This window comes from Urocitellus parryii, chromosome 2, assembly GCF_045843805.1.
Source record: "Urocitellus parryii isolate mUroPar1 chromosome 2, mUroPar1.hap1, whole genome shotgun sequence".
Classification (NCBI taxonomy): domain Eukaryota; kingdom Metazoa; phylum Chordata; class Mammalia; order Rodentia; family Sciuridae; genus Urocitellus; species Urocitellus parryii.
In genome coordinates, this window is record NC_135532.1 from 97,182,538 (window position 1) to 97,198,309 (window position 15,772).

General features: G+C 32.4%; 1 protein-coding gene across 1 annotated transcript in view; it reads left to right on the forward strand.

The window, feature by feature from the left end:
• Dnajc13 (DnaJ heat shock protein family (Hsp40) member C13) overlaps positions 1-15,772 on the forward strand; it is a 120,614-nt gene that overhangs the window by 53,061 nt on the left and 51,781 nt on the right. The window contains exons 21-27 of the mRNA XM_026383836.2: positions 1,532-1,614; positions 3,628-3,781; positions 7,169-7,272; positions 7,359-7,518; positions 8,462-8,524; positions 9,720-9,821; positions 15,128-15,232. Coding sequence (XP_026239621.1) covers positions 1,532-1,614; positions 3,628-3,781; positions 7,169-7,272; positions 7,359-7,518; positions 8,462-8,524; positions 9,720-9,821; positions 15,128-15,232 — 771 coding nt within the window. The remainder of the gene's footprint in view (positions 1-1,531; positions 1,615-3,627; positions 3,782-7,168; positions 7,273-7,358; positions 7,519-8,461; positions 8,525-9,719; positions 9,822-15,127; positions 15,233-15,772) is intronic.

Genomic DNA, 15,772 nt, shown 5'->3' on the forward strand with positions numbered 1-15,772 from the left:
CTTATTTAATCATATGATGTTCATTTTATTTGTAACTGTTTTGGATTAATTAAGTAACTTTGGCTAAAATATAAAATTGTTTTTTACATATTTGTTATTTTCAATTTAAGGATATGTTTACTAACTGTAGTGCTTAGCTTGTCACTATCAAGCTATCAGTCTGCCCTGTTTTTGGAGAATTGGTTTTTCTTTCGTTACTCTAGACTGCCACCCTTTTCTCCCAAGGTGGGAAGAAAATTCTTTCTAATTAGAAGTCTTGAGAAAAGATTGTTACAAAAACCAAACTTTCAGTTTATTTTTATACTTTAATCACCTTTTATTAATTTTCATGGTAGTGCACAGAATTAAAATTTGTAGAAAAATTTTCTATGTATAACCAACAGGTTTTATGTTTCAAAGAGTATTTACTTTTTCAAACTTAATACTCATTTACTTTCATTCTTCCTGTATCATATAGTCCATTTTCTTGCTTTATTTATGTAATTTGCCACTTTAATAAAATTTTAACTTTGATGTTTCACTCTGTACTGCTTCATATTTTTTGTTTCTCTCATATTGAGGATTGGAATTCTCGTCTGAAATATCCACAGTTCTACTAGGAGCAGAGATTCTTAACCTCTAGTCCACATTCATACTTCAGGGTCTCATTGAAATCTTCTCTTCCAGTTACAAACCTTACATGTGCCTCTGTGGAACATGGGGTCTTAGCTTTATTTGAATTCTCCAGCTAAAATTTGAGTCATAGGCCTAGTGAAGCAGATGGGCCTTTTTCTGACTTAAAGTGAAGATGATTTATATTAACAGCATCAGTATATAAGTATACTGTATAAGTTTATACTGTATATAAGTATACAGTATAAGTTTATATAGCTTCGCAGATTTAGGCTTGCTTTCTCCTTTCTATTTTCTTTAAAAATTTTTTATTTTTTCCTAAAACAATTAAATTCAGGACAAAAACAATATGGTGAGTTTAAGTCCCTGCTACATGTGTGAAATGTGTTAAATTGGCATGTAGATTTGTCTTTGGTATTCTTCATTTAGTGAATTAAATTCAGTTCTCATTTCATATATGTCTGAATGTAGATACGTATTTCTTTAGCTATTTCAATTTGTACTTGCTTCTCTTGGCTCTCGTAGCAGCTTAATAACCTGTAACCTTTTTCAATTACTGATTTTTCATGATTTTTCTATTAATTGCATGTAAATGTTTGAACCAAGGCACTGTTTTTGATTATTATAAATTTTACTAGTGATATGTATGAACTTTACAAGATTTGATGTTGAAATGGTTACTTTAGGTTACTTGGAAAATATTTGAGGAACACTATAGAAATGTATGCTGGTAAATTATTATATGTGATGTCATTTAATGTCCTGTATTCACATCTTATAGATTTTATTTGTTTCATTAATTTTGTTTCTATCAAAATTTAATAATAATATTTCCTATTGCTTATAAAAGTGATGATCTTCTGATTGAGCCTATTTGCTAGTCTCAGGTTGAGTACTATATAGTCTTTTTCTTTTCCAGAATATAAGTCAAAAGCCAGTAGTCCTTCGAAAGAGAAGACAGAGAATAAAAATAGAAGCAAATTGGGATCTTTTCTATTATAGGTAAACTTTAAGCCTATTTTTCAATATAGATTAAACTTGATATTTCTGTTAGAGGAATCATAACAGGTTTTCCTTCTCTGGAAACAGCTTTTTAAAAAAATATTTTTTTAGTTATAGATGGACACATCGACATTTATTCTAATTATACATGACAGTAAAATGCTCTTTGATACATCATGTGTAGATGGAATATAATTTCTCATTCTTCTGGTTATACATGATGTGAAATCTCACTGGTCTTATAGTTATATATGTTCATAGGGTAATAATGTCTGATTCATTGTACTATTCCTTCTACTCCCAAACTCCTTTATTTTATTTATTTGTTTTTATGTGGTGCTGAGAATCAAACCTAGTGCCTCACATGTGCTAGGTGAATGCTCTACCACTGAGCCACAACCCCAGCCCCTGGAAACTGCTTTTTGCCACAGGTATTTTTATGCTGTCAAGCTCAAGATGTGTAACTTTTAAGATTGATTTGATTAGAGTCGTTTCTTTAAAATTAGGCTTTGTACATAGAGTGATGATAGTCTGAAGAGCTAAAATTACTTTAAAGTTTTTGTTAAAGCTTGGAGATGATGACTTGTGACACTTACATTATGGCTTAGAAATGATTGCATACTTACTTTAAGCCTTGTTGGAAATGGAGTCTTAAAAGGGATAGACGACCACACATGGTGATGCAAGGCAGTAATTCCAGCTACTCTGGAGCTTGAGGTAGGAGGATCACAAGTTCAAGGCCAGCATCAGAAACTTAGTGAGACCCTGTCTCAAAAAATAGAAAGAACTGGGGATATGATTCAGTGGTAGAGCTCCACTGAGTTCATTCCCCAATACTGGGGAGAGGGAGAGAAGAGTTAGATAATGAAAACAATGAGACTTTTGACAAATGAATATGCAAGTTAGTTGACTTCATATTTGTCTATCCTTTCAAACAAGGTAACCCCCTTCCACTCCCCATTTCCATCCCTATCCCTAACACCTAACATAAATACAGAAAGACTTGATTTAAACATTTTCTTAAAAAAGTGACCCACTTGTACTCATTCTGGAAGCTGAAATATTGATTGTACCTTGGCTAGTAAAGGAAATACAGTGTCTAAAATCTTTCCATACTACATTTAAAGTATATAGTGCAAGTATAGTATATCCTTAAAGTATAACCTTTGTATTTCTTTCTCAGGCATCCCTCAGTTGTGTTGTACCCCTAGAACTTTCTTGAAAATCATTAAAATGAGACTTTCTAGAAGGATTGCAAACTGATAGTAAGCAGAAGTGGAATGTGTCCATCACAGTTCATATTTTTGTCCAACTTTATTATAATAAGTTATTCTGTAATTTCACCTGTTGTTGTTGTTGTTGTACTAAGAATTGAACCCATGACCTGGAACTTGCTAGCAAGTGCTGTATCTCTGAGCTACATCCCCAATCCATTGTATTCCAAAAATATAAGGTAGATATTTTGAAAATGTCCATTCATAACTTGGCAGTTTTATGGTATTATATCGGGTAGTACATAAGTTCCAAATATTGGATATTGTTCATCCCATATACTTCACTCCAAAAGGGTCAAAATTTTTTTGCCCAACCTGAAATTTGATGTCTGAAGATTTGAATTGTTTTCTAACTCAAAACTACTGTCATGTGTATCTAAAAAGAACAAAAAAATTGTATTAGCAAAAGATTGAAATTGAAATGTCAGTTCATTTTTTTAAAATTTACATGGATTTGTTTTATAGTTTAGGTTTATTTTTTCTTAATATTTTATTATGAAACTTTCAAAAATGGGAAAAGGTGAAAGACTTTTACAGTGACTGTGTATTTATAATGGTATTTATTCTACCATTAGCATTTTACCATACTTCCTTTACACAGATTTTTATTTTCTTTATTCTTGCTAAATAATTCTACAGTTTTCTTGCTTATTATAAGACATAGTAAGGGCTATTTATGGTGAGTTTTTTTTTTAATGTTTATTGCTTCTTTTTATTTTCTGATTATATATATGTCTAGATTTAGTCAAGACCACGCCAGGTCAAACCTTATTTGGAATTTCAAAACACGAGAAGAACTGAAAGATACTCTTGAATCTGAAATGAGAACGTTTAATATTGATAGAGAGCTTGGTAGTGCTAATGTGATATCCTGGAACCACCATGAATTTGAGGTAAAGTTCAATCTTTACCATATATTAATCTGAAAAGATAAAATATGTGCTTTTGAGTGAATTTTTAAAATTTTATAGTTATATAACCTGTATCTTTACCTTCCCTCTGTGACATCATAGAGGAAATACTTGATAACTTTTATCTTTGCTTGAGACAAAAATAATTCTGTTGAGTAACTAAGCTTTACACATGAGAATCTTATAGGAATTTTTAGTAATTTTTTTCCTAGGTATTCCAGATGTGTTCTCTGTGTTCTTGCATTTCTGGGACCTAGAGAGTCTTTCTTTGTTGAAATATACTGTTACCTTATTACTTGTACTTTAATTTTTTTGTGTGCTAATTTGATTCTGAATGTGATTTTATTTTACTGGACTATTTCTAATGTGAGGAACTGAAGAACAAGAAACATACTCGTTGTAGATAATTTTGTGTTTAATGTGTATATATATTATATTATAGATATGTAGATACATATAGTCATGTGCTGTGTGATGTTTTAGTCATCCTTGGACCACGTATTCCTTTGTAGTCCCATAAGATTGTATCCCCTAGTGACAGTGTAGCCATCTTGGTATTAAGCATGCTCTACAGTGTTCATATAGGTTGAAATTGCCTAATATTATATTTCTCAGAATGTATCCCCATCATTAAATGATGTGCAACTGTATGTACTTTTAAACTGTTAGAACAGATGTGAGTTTGAATGTGCAGGTGATCCCACAGGCTTTCATATTTTAAACCAGCCATATTTCTAAAGCATCTAACAATTTGAATGTACTTATTCTCTCCTCCTTGGAAAAATTTTTTTTACTTTGATTTGACAGGCTGTATTTTCCTGGATTTTGTTCATTTTTACTACCCACTTCTTCTCAGTCTTCTTTATTTATTTCTCCTTATCTTGCTAACCATTAAATGTTAACTGGCCACAAAAGATCAGTTCTTGGACCTCTTTTCATTTGTATTTATTGCCTCAATGGTCTCATGAATTTCAATGTTTTTCTCTTTGCAAGTGGCTTCCTGGTTTTTATCTCCTGGTGGGACTTTCTTTCCAAGACTACACACTTTCATCCCTTAATTGGATGTACAATAATCATCTAGAACTTTTCTCCAAAATTGTGCTTTTGTTTTTACCTTAAGACTCCTTTTCTTGTAATCTTTGATCTTAGATAATTAATATTCCTTACTTTCTAGTCAGAAGCCTTGAAATCATCTTTTCTATCCTGAATTCAGTCTGTCAGCAAATCCTTTTCATTAAGCTTCAATATTTATTTAGAACTGAATCAACCATTCTTGCTGTTGGATTGTATCAATATCACTGCTTCTTTCCTTGCCTCCCAGTAATCTGTTATCAACATAGCAACAGCAGCTATATAGCAACATTGTATTGTTAAAATATAAGCAGATTATATCATTTCTCTGCTTGGTGCTCTTATGGTTTCCTGTCTCAGTAAAAGTCTTTTAAGTTCTTGGAATGTCTGAGAAGGTAAGATCTGTGAGCCCCTAACTGACTTGGATCTCCTACTACTCTCCCTCGCTCACTGATTAAGCTACACTAATTCCCCTGAAAACATCATTGTTCTTGCCTCAAGGTCTTTCTACTTGATATTCCTTCTGCATAGAACAATCCTTTTTGTAGATAACCTTATAATTTGTTTTCTTATCTCCTTCAGATTTTTTCTTTGGCAGTCACCATCTGATATACCTTCCCTGGTTACTCTTTAAAAATGTAGCCCTTTATACAGAATATGTATATATTCATTCTCTCTCCATATCCTGTTGCTTTATTTCAGTCTGACATACCTGTTGTCACCCAACTATCATATGTGTTTCACTTTTTCAGAAAATTTTGTTTTGTTCTCTGCTATGTAGAACAGTGCATGGCACATAGTATATGCTTCTAAGTAGTTTGAATGCTCTGAATTTTTAGAAGGAAAGTGAAATGGAGATAAAACATTTCTACACATATTTTATGTAGTTTATATTTTTAGACATCAGTTAAACTGATAGTTAAGTAACTAAAATAATAATAACGAATAATAATTAATAAAAATAAATAATAAATAAAATACTAATAATAAAATGAATAGGCTTTGGAAAAAGAATTTTAGTAGTCTGGTCAGGGAGAATTGTATTTTGTAATAGCCAGTAAATCTTTCCTTGAAACAAGCAGCATGAGCCTAAGGGTTGTGGCGCTGCCCCAACTCCTGGTCTTGGACTTCTCCATTGCATATCACCTCCAAATAGTTGCCTGGGTTATTTGTCACACAGAGAAGGTTACTGTAGAAATATATAAAATGTATTCAGTATGTTGTTTTAAATCTTGGCACATCAGCAAGAGGTAAAGCTAGGGGAAGAGGGAATTCCTGAAGTAACCTGTGCATGCTAGGCAAGCTTTCCTGCTGGACCATCTCCTCTTTTCTTGGTTATGGTAAACTCAGAAAGGAATGAAGCAGATTTCACTGATACCCATAGTGCTGTGACAGGTTTTATCAGAAAGTTTTACATTCTTAAGATTACCACAATGTTTGAAAAAATTACTTTCACAGCAAAGAAAGCATTCATGACTGACGTTTAGTAGTACTTTCATATGTTGTGCCACGTTTTTGCCTCAGAGGTGAATTTTGATCTTTTTCTTGGTTCTTGTCTTTAAACCTTCTACATGGCTTTTGGTGTGTGTTATTAGAAAACACCAATCTGATTCATTTGAGTTTGCTGAGGCATTTAAGTCTTCCTTATAGCCGTAAGAGCATATCATGAGCAACCAGCTTGCATAAGTGTCATGAAAAAGGTTTCTTCCTTCAGGGAGCATCACATCTTCAGTTTCTGTATTGCTTTCACTCCCTAGTATTTGCTGTGGGAGCTCCTTTTATTCTTTCATTTGTTATTAGTAAGTTTATCTTCATTGATATAATTTTTCCCCTCACAAAAATGTTCTTTTCCATATCTCTCCATATCTAATTCCTGATTTCTTATTTTTATGACTTAAAAATTTATAGACAGTGAAAAATGTGTAAATGTTAACCTTCAGGTCAGAATCTTTTGTCTCTTGCAGTTTAAGGTAATGGGTGGAGTAGCCCATCTAAATTTTCCTCATCTTACTCTCATAGCTTCTGGAGTTTCTAAAGAATGTGGCATATTTTATTGTGCTCCTATATAAGATGAAGAATTATCTATTAAAATTACATTTTCAACATAAAAAGTTGATGTGGTGTGTAATTCCAACTCAACATTTAACTGAAATAGTAAGTCATGTTGTTAATATTGAATTGCCAGGTGTTTGAGTTTAGATAAGCTCTGAACAGAAAGAATGTAAGAAACAGTTGTGTGGAAATTGTCAAATATCTATTGTAAATTAAAGTGATATAATTTGTTTTTATTAAATAAAGGTTAAATATGAGTGCCTGGCAGAGGAAATCAAAATAGGAGACTATTATCTGAGATTACTATTGGAGGAAGATGAGAATGAAGAAAGTGGATCAATTAAGAGATCGTGAGCTATACTTCACATCCTTTTATATTTGTTTTCACTATTGGTTTCATGATTATTTCTATTATTGACCATTTATTCTTACCTAGGTATGAATTTTTCAATGAGCTCTATCATCGCTTTCTTCTAACTCCAAAAGTAAACATGAAGTGTTTATGTTTACAAGCCCTTGCTATTGTTTATGGCAGATGTCATGAAGAAATAGGACCTTTTACAGACACAAGATACATCATTGGAATGTTAGAGAGGGTAAGGATAACATTTAAGGAGACTGAATCACTGGGACTTTCTGCATGAGTTATACGTTAACGCGTTTAAATCTAACTTGGTTGAATAGTAATTTGACCAGATTAATACTTGTCCATGCCAGATTATTTTTATTTTTATTTTTTAAGTTGTGCTTTTGAAGAACTTTAGCAATCTATTTGCCAATCTTTTAATTTAAAAGTATGAAAATGAAAATTTTAGAACCTTGCAGTAATAATTAGAAAGGGAACTTGAATTAGCCCTTTTTTCGTTTTATAATTTTATACAATTTGTCATTCAACATTCGAACATGGTAGGAGAACAGATTAATCCATTCATTCATGTTACGTGTTGTACATACCTTCATTTGTGTTTGTATTCCTCTTAATTTAACAGTTTAAATTTCAATGAACTGCTTTAGAGAGGATTATTTTACCAATTTTTAAAAATAATCATCTATGCTTATTATAGTTGTGTAACTGTGAGTCATGCTCTGTATGTTAGAAAACTGAATCTGAATAAGGTCACTCAACAAAAAGGGCATAATTAGGACAGAAATCCTTACTGTTTTCTGTTACACTGAATTTCACTCTTGAATTCCAATCCACTCTTCATTCCAGTGACTTCTGGCATACCATTTGTATTTAAGCCAGTACATTTTTCCTCCTTGTTTATATTCAACATGATGACATTTATATGTAACATTATTTACCAATTATTTAGAAATTTTAATTCAAGTATATAGTTAAAACTTCTTTTCTAGGAAAATTAGATAAGTTATTATATAGAATTATAAAGGCTATAAGACATCAGACAGGCCTCTATGATTTTTTTCCTTTTTTAAAAGGTATTTCTTATGAATTGTCAATTGGTTTTGTAAAGTGGTAGTAATCTTTTAATTTGTGTTTCTATTTACTCCTGACTGAATTTTCATTTATTTCAATAGTGCACAGATAAACTTGAACGAGATAGATTGATCCTCTTTCTAAACAAGTTGATCCTTAACAAGGTACAGTATTTTTGCATAAATATACTGTCCTTTCCAAGTCATATGGTTATGTAAAGATAAACTCTCACAGTTGAGTTAATTATCCAGAGATGGTTCTGTTCTTATTTTCTTTTGAGTTAAGAAAACTATAAACTTCTGGAGAGAGAAGTTTTTGCCAATTCCCTGAAAATTTACCCTAATATTGCAGGTGCAAAATAAAATAATGATAATAAAATTCTGAGTGGAGAGTAAGGAAGGAAACATCATTAACCAATTTTACTTTAAGATTAGATTTCAAGTAAATAAATACCTGACATAAAATGGGACATTGAATTTATCAGTATATATTTTGAAGATGAAGAATAATTTGAAGATTTAAACTGGAGAATCATTTTAGTCCTTTTTTTTAAGATATTTTAGTAGATTCATGCTGGTTTCTCACATGAAAAAAATTGATAATTGTAGCTGGGTGTGGTGGCACATTCCTGTAATCCTAGCAGATCAGGACTCTGAGGCAGAAGGATTTTGAGTTCAAGGCCAGCCTCAGCAACTTAGTGAGGCCCTAAGCAACTTAGTGACATCCTATCTCAAAATTAAAAAAAAAAATTATAATTGCAATATATAACATTAATTCCCAATTACATGGTGATGAAATAAGTTTATGCACATTTTTGTGCTTTAAAATTTGATACTAAAATTTGCATGTTTTATTCTCACTTTTATTGTGATATTTATGTTAACAAATACCACTTTTAGTAATACAAATGTTTTAGAAGAAAATATAATTAAGAATTTCAATTTATAGTTTCTTCCTTACTTCTAAGAAATTATCAGTTTTTATTTTTCAAAAAACTAAAATTGTAAAAGATTTTTAATAGAGCAGATTTATTTCTGATTATAGAATAATCTGTTTATTAACAAAAAGACCTTGACAGGATAGTGATTTGTTCATATTATTTTTGTGGGGGATATATTTTTTTTTTTTTGCTCAGAACATATTTTAGTAGAATTTTTTGCTGTGATCTCTTTATAATATATAGTATTGCCCTTTAAATCTATTGAAATCCTGTCCTCTAAAGAGAGTCCTAAAACTACTAAGTAATACCTGTTGCATGTCAGTCGTTTTCAAAGAAACCCCAAATATCCTCTTATTTGAGAATCTTAGACAGCACCTGCTTAACAGAAAGGTTGTAAATTATATAAAAATGTTTTCCAGAAAAATGTTAAGGATCTCATGGATTCAAATGGAATTAGAATCCTTGTGGACTTGCTTACTCTAGCACATCTCCATGTGAGCCGAGCTACAGTACCACTCCAAGTATGTATGCTTCTTTAGGTTTTTAAAGCTAAGCATTCTTTGAATATAATTTTAGGGACAAAAGAATCATGGAAGTCTAAATACATGTGAATACATAATGGTTAACAAAGTATTTCTCCAATAATTCTGATAGTATTAATATCTACTAGATTCATTCACATCAAAAAAGTGAAATCACTATAACAACAATCAGAAATGGACAAAAATGATCCAGTTTTATTTTTTCAATATCTTTTGTCTTAAAGTAACTGCATCTCTAATATGGCTTATTTTGAGAAAGTGTGACCTTTAGGCTTTAAACTGAATTCATCAAATATGTGACTAGAAATTTTAACATCAACCAACAATGAAAATATGCTTTTTTTTAAAAGCAACTCTTTATTATGTGTTCTTTGTAGTTATACATGCCAATAGAATCTGATATATTTATACAAGCATGGAATATGTCTTATTCTAATTAGGATCCCAGTCTTATAGATGTACAAAATGCTGAGATTCACTGTAGTGTATTAATATATATACATAGGAAGTTAATGTCCTATTCATTCCACTGTCTTTCCTATTCCTATCACTGCTCCCTTCCCTTCATGCCCCTTATTCTGTTCTTCCCCTCTCCCTGCTTATTTGTGTTAGCATCCACATATAAGAGAAAACATCCAACCTTTGGTTTTTTGGGATTGACTTATTTCACTTAGCATGATAGTCTCCGGATCAATTTACCAGCAAATGTCATAAAAGTCATTCTTTATGGCTGAGTAATATTCCTTTGTCTATATATACCAAAGTTTCTTTTCCATTCATCTGTTGATGGGCATCTAGGTTGGTAACTTAGGTATTATGAATTGTGTTTCTATAAACATTGATGTGACTGAGTCACTGCATTATGCTGATTTTAAATCCTTCGAATATGTAGAGAGAAGTGGAATAACTGGATCAAATGTTGGTCCCACTCCTAGTTTTTTGAGGACTTTCCATACTGCTTTTCAGAGTGGTTGCACTAATTGCATACCAACAGTGTATGAGTGTACCCTTTTTTGCACAACCTTGTCAACATTTATTGTTACTTGTGTTCTTGATTGCTGGTTTGAGTGAGGTGAGATCTCAGTGTAGTTTTAATTTGCATTTCTTTAATTGTTAAAGATATTGAACATTTTGTATTTATTTGTTGGCTGTTTGTATTTTTTCTTCTATGTTTAGTTCCTTTGCCCCATTTATTGTTGGTTATTTGTTTTTTTGGTGTTAACGCTTTTTCAGTTCTTTGTGTGTCCTAGAAATTAGCACCTTTTCTGAGGTGCAGACAGCAAAGATGTTCTCCAGTTCTGTAGGTCCTCTCTTAACATTCTTGGTGGTTTCCTTTTCTGTGAAGAACCTTTTTAGTTTGATGCTGTCCCATTTATTATTGATTTTTATTTTAATTCTTGTGCTTTAGGAGTCTTGTTGAGAAGTGGGTTCCTAAGCTGACATGATGGAGTATTGAGCCTACAATTTTCTACTAGTAGGTGCAGCATTTCTAGTCTAATACCTAGATCTTTGATCTGCTTTGAGCTGAGTTTTTTGCAGGGTGCAAGATAGGAGTCAGTTTCATTCTGTTACATGTGAATTTCCAGTTTTCCCGGCACCATTCATTGAAGTGGCTCTTTTTTCTCCAAAGTATGTTTTTGATGTCTTCATTTAGTACGAGATAACTGTGTTTATGTGTGTTTGCCTCTGTGTCTTCTATTTGATTCCTTTGGTCTACATATCTATTTTGGTGCCAGTACCATGCTGTTGTTATTACTATAGCTCCATAAAATATTTTAAGATCTGGTACTGTGATGCCTCCTGTTTCGCTTTTCTTGCTTAAGGATTGCTTTGGCCTCTTATTTTTCCAAATGGATTTCATGACTGCATTTTCTATTTTGTTAAAGAATCACATTGGATTTTTAATAGGAATTGGATTTACTCTCTATAGGGCTTTTGGTAATTTGGCCATATTGACAATATTAATTCTGCCTATCCAAGAACATGGGAGATCTTTCCATTTTCTAAGGTCTTCAATTTCTTTCTTTAGTGTTCTGTAGTTTTCATTGTAGAGATCTTTCATCTCTTTTCTTATATTGATTCCCAAGTATTTTCTAAATCTATTGTGAATGGGATAGTTTCCCTAATTTCTCTTTCAGCTGATTCATTATGGATGTATAGGAATGTAGTTGATTTATGGGATTAATTTTGTAGCCTGCTACTTTGCTGTATTCATTTATGAGTTCCAGAAATTTTTTGGTGGAGTATTTGCAGTCTTCTAAATATAGGATCATGTCGTCGTCCACAAAGAGAGATAGTTTGAGCTCTTTTTTTCCTATTAGTATCCCTGTAATTTCTTTCTTTTACCTAATAGCTCTAACTAGAGTTTCAAAGACTATGCTGAATGTCCTGAATCAGACTGAATGATTTCAGTGTTTCTGCATTTAGAATGATTTTGGCCTTGGGTTTGTCATATATAGCTTTTACAATGTTGAAGTATATTCCTTCTGTCCCTAGTTTTTCTTGTGTTTTAAATATGAATGGGGTTGTGGCTCAGTGGCAGACATTTGCCTAGCATGTGTGAGGCACTTGGTTCAATCCTCAGCATCACATAAAAATAAACAAATAAGTGTACATCAACAACTAAAAATATATTTTTTTAAATGAATGGCTGTTTTTTGTCAAATGCTTTCTCTGTATGCTTTGCCTTAAGGAACCTTGAGGCCTTATTGTAATCCAACCAAGAGAATAAAACTTCTGATCTACTAAATGGCTTTTTTGATATCTAGTTTATAAAAGGGATTTGACTGGATGCAGTCGTGCACGTCTATAATCCCAGTGGTTCGGGAGGCTGAGGCAGGAGGATTACAAGTTTAGAGCCAGCCTCAGCAAAAGTGAGGTACTAAGCAACTCGGGGAGACCCTGTCTCTAAATAAAATACAAACAGGGCTTGGGATGTGGCTCAGTGGCTGAGTGCCCCTGAGTTCAATCCCTAATACCAAAAAAAAAAAGGCATCTGTACTTAGCATATTTGATTTCTTTCCTTCCTTCCTTCCTTCTTTCCTTCCTTCCTTCCTTCCCTCCCTCCCTCCCTCCCTCCTTCCTTCCTTCCTCCCTTTCTTCCAGTTTTGATTTGTGTTTTGTTTTGTTTTTGTTGTTATTGTTTTTTAGTTTTAATTTCTTGGTGTAAGGAGATGTTAGAGTTGGGATTTTTGGATTTGGATTTTGTTTTGTGACGAAAACTTCTGATGAATATTTAGAATATGGGCTTTTTCTGTTACCAGGTGTGAATAGGCAAAAATCATAATGCTTATATATGCTATTCTATTCAGGACCTATTCTAGTACATGTAGTACATTTACACTTTAAATCTCCAATAGCTTTATTATGTTGTTACCATCATTTTCCCATTTTACAGTGAGGAAACTGAGGGACAGAGAGACTTGAGTGCATTGCCAAAGGTTATGAATGACAGATCCCAGAAGTCTGTCCTCTTAACCATGTTGCTGTACTTCTCTATGTGAATCTAACTGGAAACTGATAGTTAAGAGGGTATTTTAAAACCATGTTGTACTAAAATACACTAACTACATGAAATTTCTGGCAGGAAAGTGGGGGGAAAAGTTAACTCATATATTGTTGTTGAGACTACAAATTAGTACAGCCACTTTGGAAAACAGTATGAAGATTTTTCAAAAGAATAGGAATAGAACCACTGTATGACCCAGCTATCCCATTCCTTTGTATTTATCCTAAAGAACTAAAATCAGCATACTGTAATAATATAGGCATATCAATATTTATAGCAGCGCAATTTATAATAGCCAAGTTATGAAACCAGCCCAGGTACCCATCAACAGATGAATGGATAAAATGTGGTATATACACACAATGTAGTTTTTGTCAGCCATAAGAAAGAATGAAGTCATGGTATCTGCTGTTAAATGGATGGAACTAGAGAACATCAGTGTTTTCTCTCATATGTGGAAGCTAGAAGAAAGAGAAAAGGAGTAAAAAAAAGGATCTCACAACAATAGAAGGGAAACTAATAGATTATATACAGAGATAGAAAAGGGAGAAAAGGAAGGAGGATGTGTGGAAGTCCTAGAGAACAAAATCTACTAAATTATGATATGTTCATGTATGAATATACCATCATGAATTTCACTTTTATATGCAGTTATAATGCATCATTTAAATAATAATAGGTGGGGCATTGGAGCAGAGCAAGGGAATCTGGAGGGAGAGAAAGGGAGATACTAGAGAATTAGATTGATCAATTTGTGCTTGTATGAATATGGCATAATGAATTCCATAATTTTATATAATTATAATTCAATAAAAATAATCCCATAAAAATAACATTCTATCCTCATCAAACACTGAAAGAGAAAATTATAAGAATTATCTGTAGTGTTAAAAGAGAAAATGTCAATCTAGTTTTGCAGACTTTAATTGGCTTTACATGTGATTCTAGAATTGAGCTCTAGTCTAAACCAAAAATGGTTCAAGATGCTCTGTACCACCAGATGGGCAGGTTATACTTATAGCCAGGGAAAAGGAAGTAACATGCAGAAAATGGAAGTTGGGTACAGAAACAGCTCAGTTGATTACAGTCTGCATCTGTCATATGTGAGCATGTTTGAACATTTGTTTAGATATGGTTGACTAAAGTTGTGATTGAGATGGTTATTTTTCATAAGAGTGGATTGTAGTATGTTTATGCATCAAGTTAGATTACTATTCAGTATGTATTGAGAAATGTTTAGGACAAACCTAAATTATGTATGAAGGCAGCTTTAGTTCAGACTTAATTCATTTTAACAGTAGTGCAGGTAATGAATTGAAACTAAATATTTAAAACCACTAAACCTTTGTTAGGATTTCAACTCTTTGATCTCAGATGCTTATTGAAACTCTTGTCAGAGTGAGTTTTTTCCTCAAAATAACCTGTAATATTTTGAGCATTGTGTTTTAATGGTATTTATTTATTTAACCACTTGCAGAATGCTACTAAAACTTTAGTATCCTGAAAACTTATTAATAAGCATAGGAAGTGTGAATATTTTGAATTTAATATAGATTGTTAAATGGATTTAGGAAAACATTTATTTCAGATGCATTTTAGGAAGTAGCTATTTTTGGTTATTTGGTTAGGTATTTAATTCTTAAATATTAAGATAATGTTACTTAAACTTTTGAATTGAGTTCCAAATGGGAAATAAACCCCCAAATTTTGTTTTATGATGTGTGCCCCCCCTTAGATTTCTGTGTTGCAAAATAACTGAAATCTTTTTAAAATTTAGAGCAATGTAATTGAAGCTGCTCCAGACATGAAGAGAGAGAGTGAAAAGGAATGGTATTTTGGCAATGCAGATAAAGAAAGGAGTGGTCCCTATGGATTTCATGAGGTACGTGTTTTAGAGAAGCTTTTTGTGAAGGTCTCCGCCTTTCTTTTGCCCTCTTGCTTAGCACACAGCGATGTATAATATTGTTGTCAGTTCTAAGGGCCCTATATCCCATTTATATGGGAAGGAGTAGATGGCTTGCACTTTTGGAGAAGCTCACATGCATACACAATTGTGTCTTCAAGTCTTGTTTAAAAACTATTGTTAGGGAGGTAACACTCAGGTTTTTAATGAATTTCTATGTAACAATTGCTCTCTATTGTCTGTTGTTGTATTTCTTTCCTTTTTTTTTTCTTCTTGATACTGTTTTGAATCTTGCCACATGATAAGCAAGCATTCTGCGTCCCTAGCACCAATTTCTAAATAATTATGTCAACTATTATCAGTGGTATGAACAAGTAAGTTTTAATATGTACTCTTAACATTGAATATTGAACATTGCCTATTCAGTTCAAGAACTAATGGTAGTTTCACTTTGCATCTGCAATATTTGATCTTGATCTCCCATCCTCAGCCTTTCTGGCTCAGTGGGAAATTGGCCAA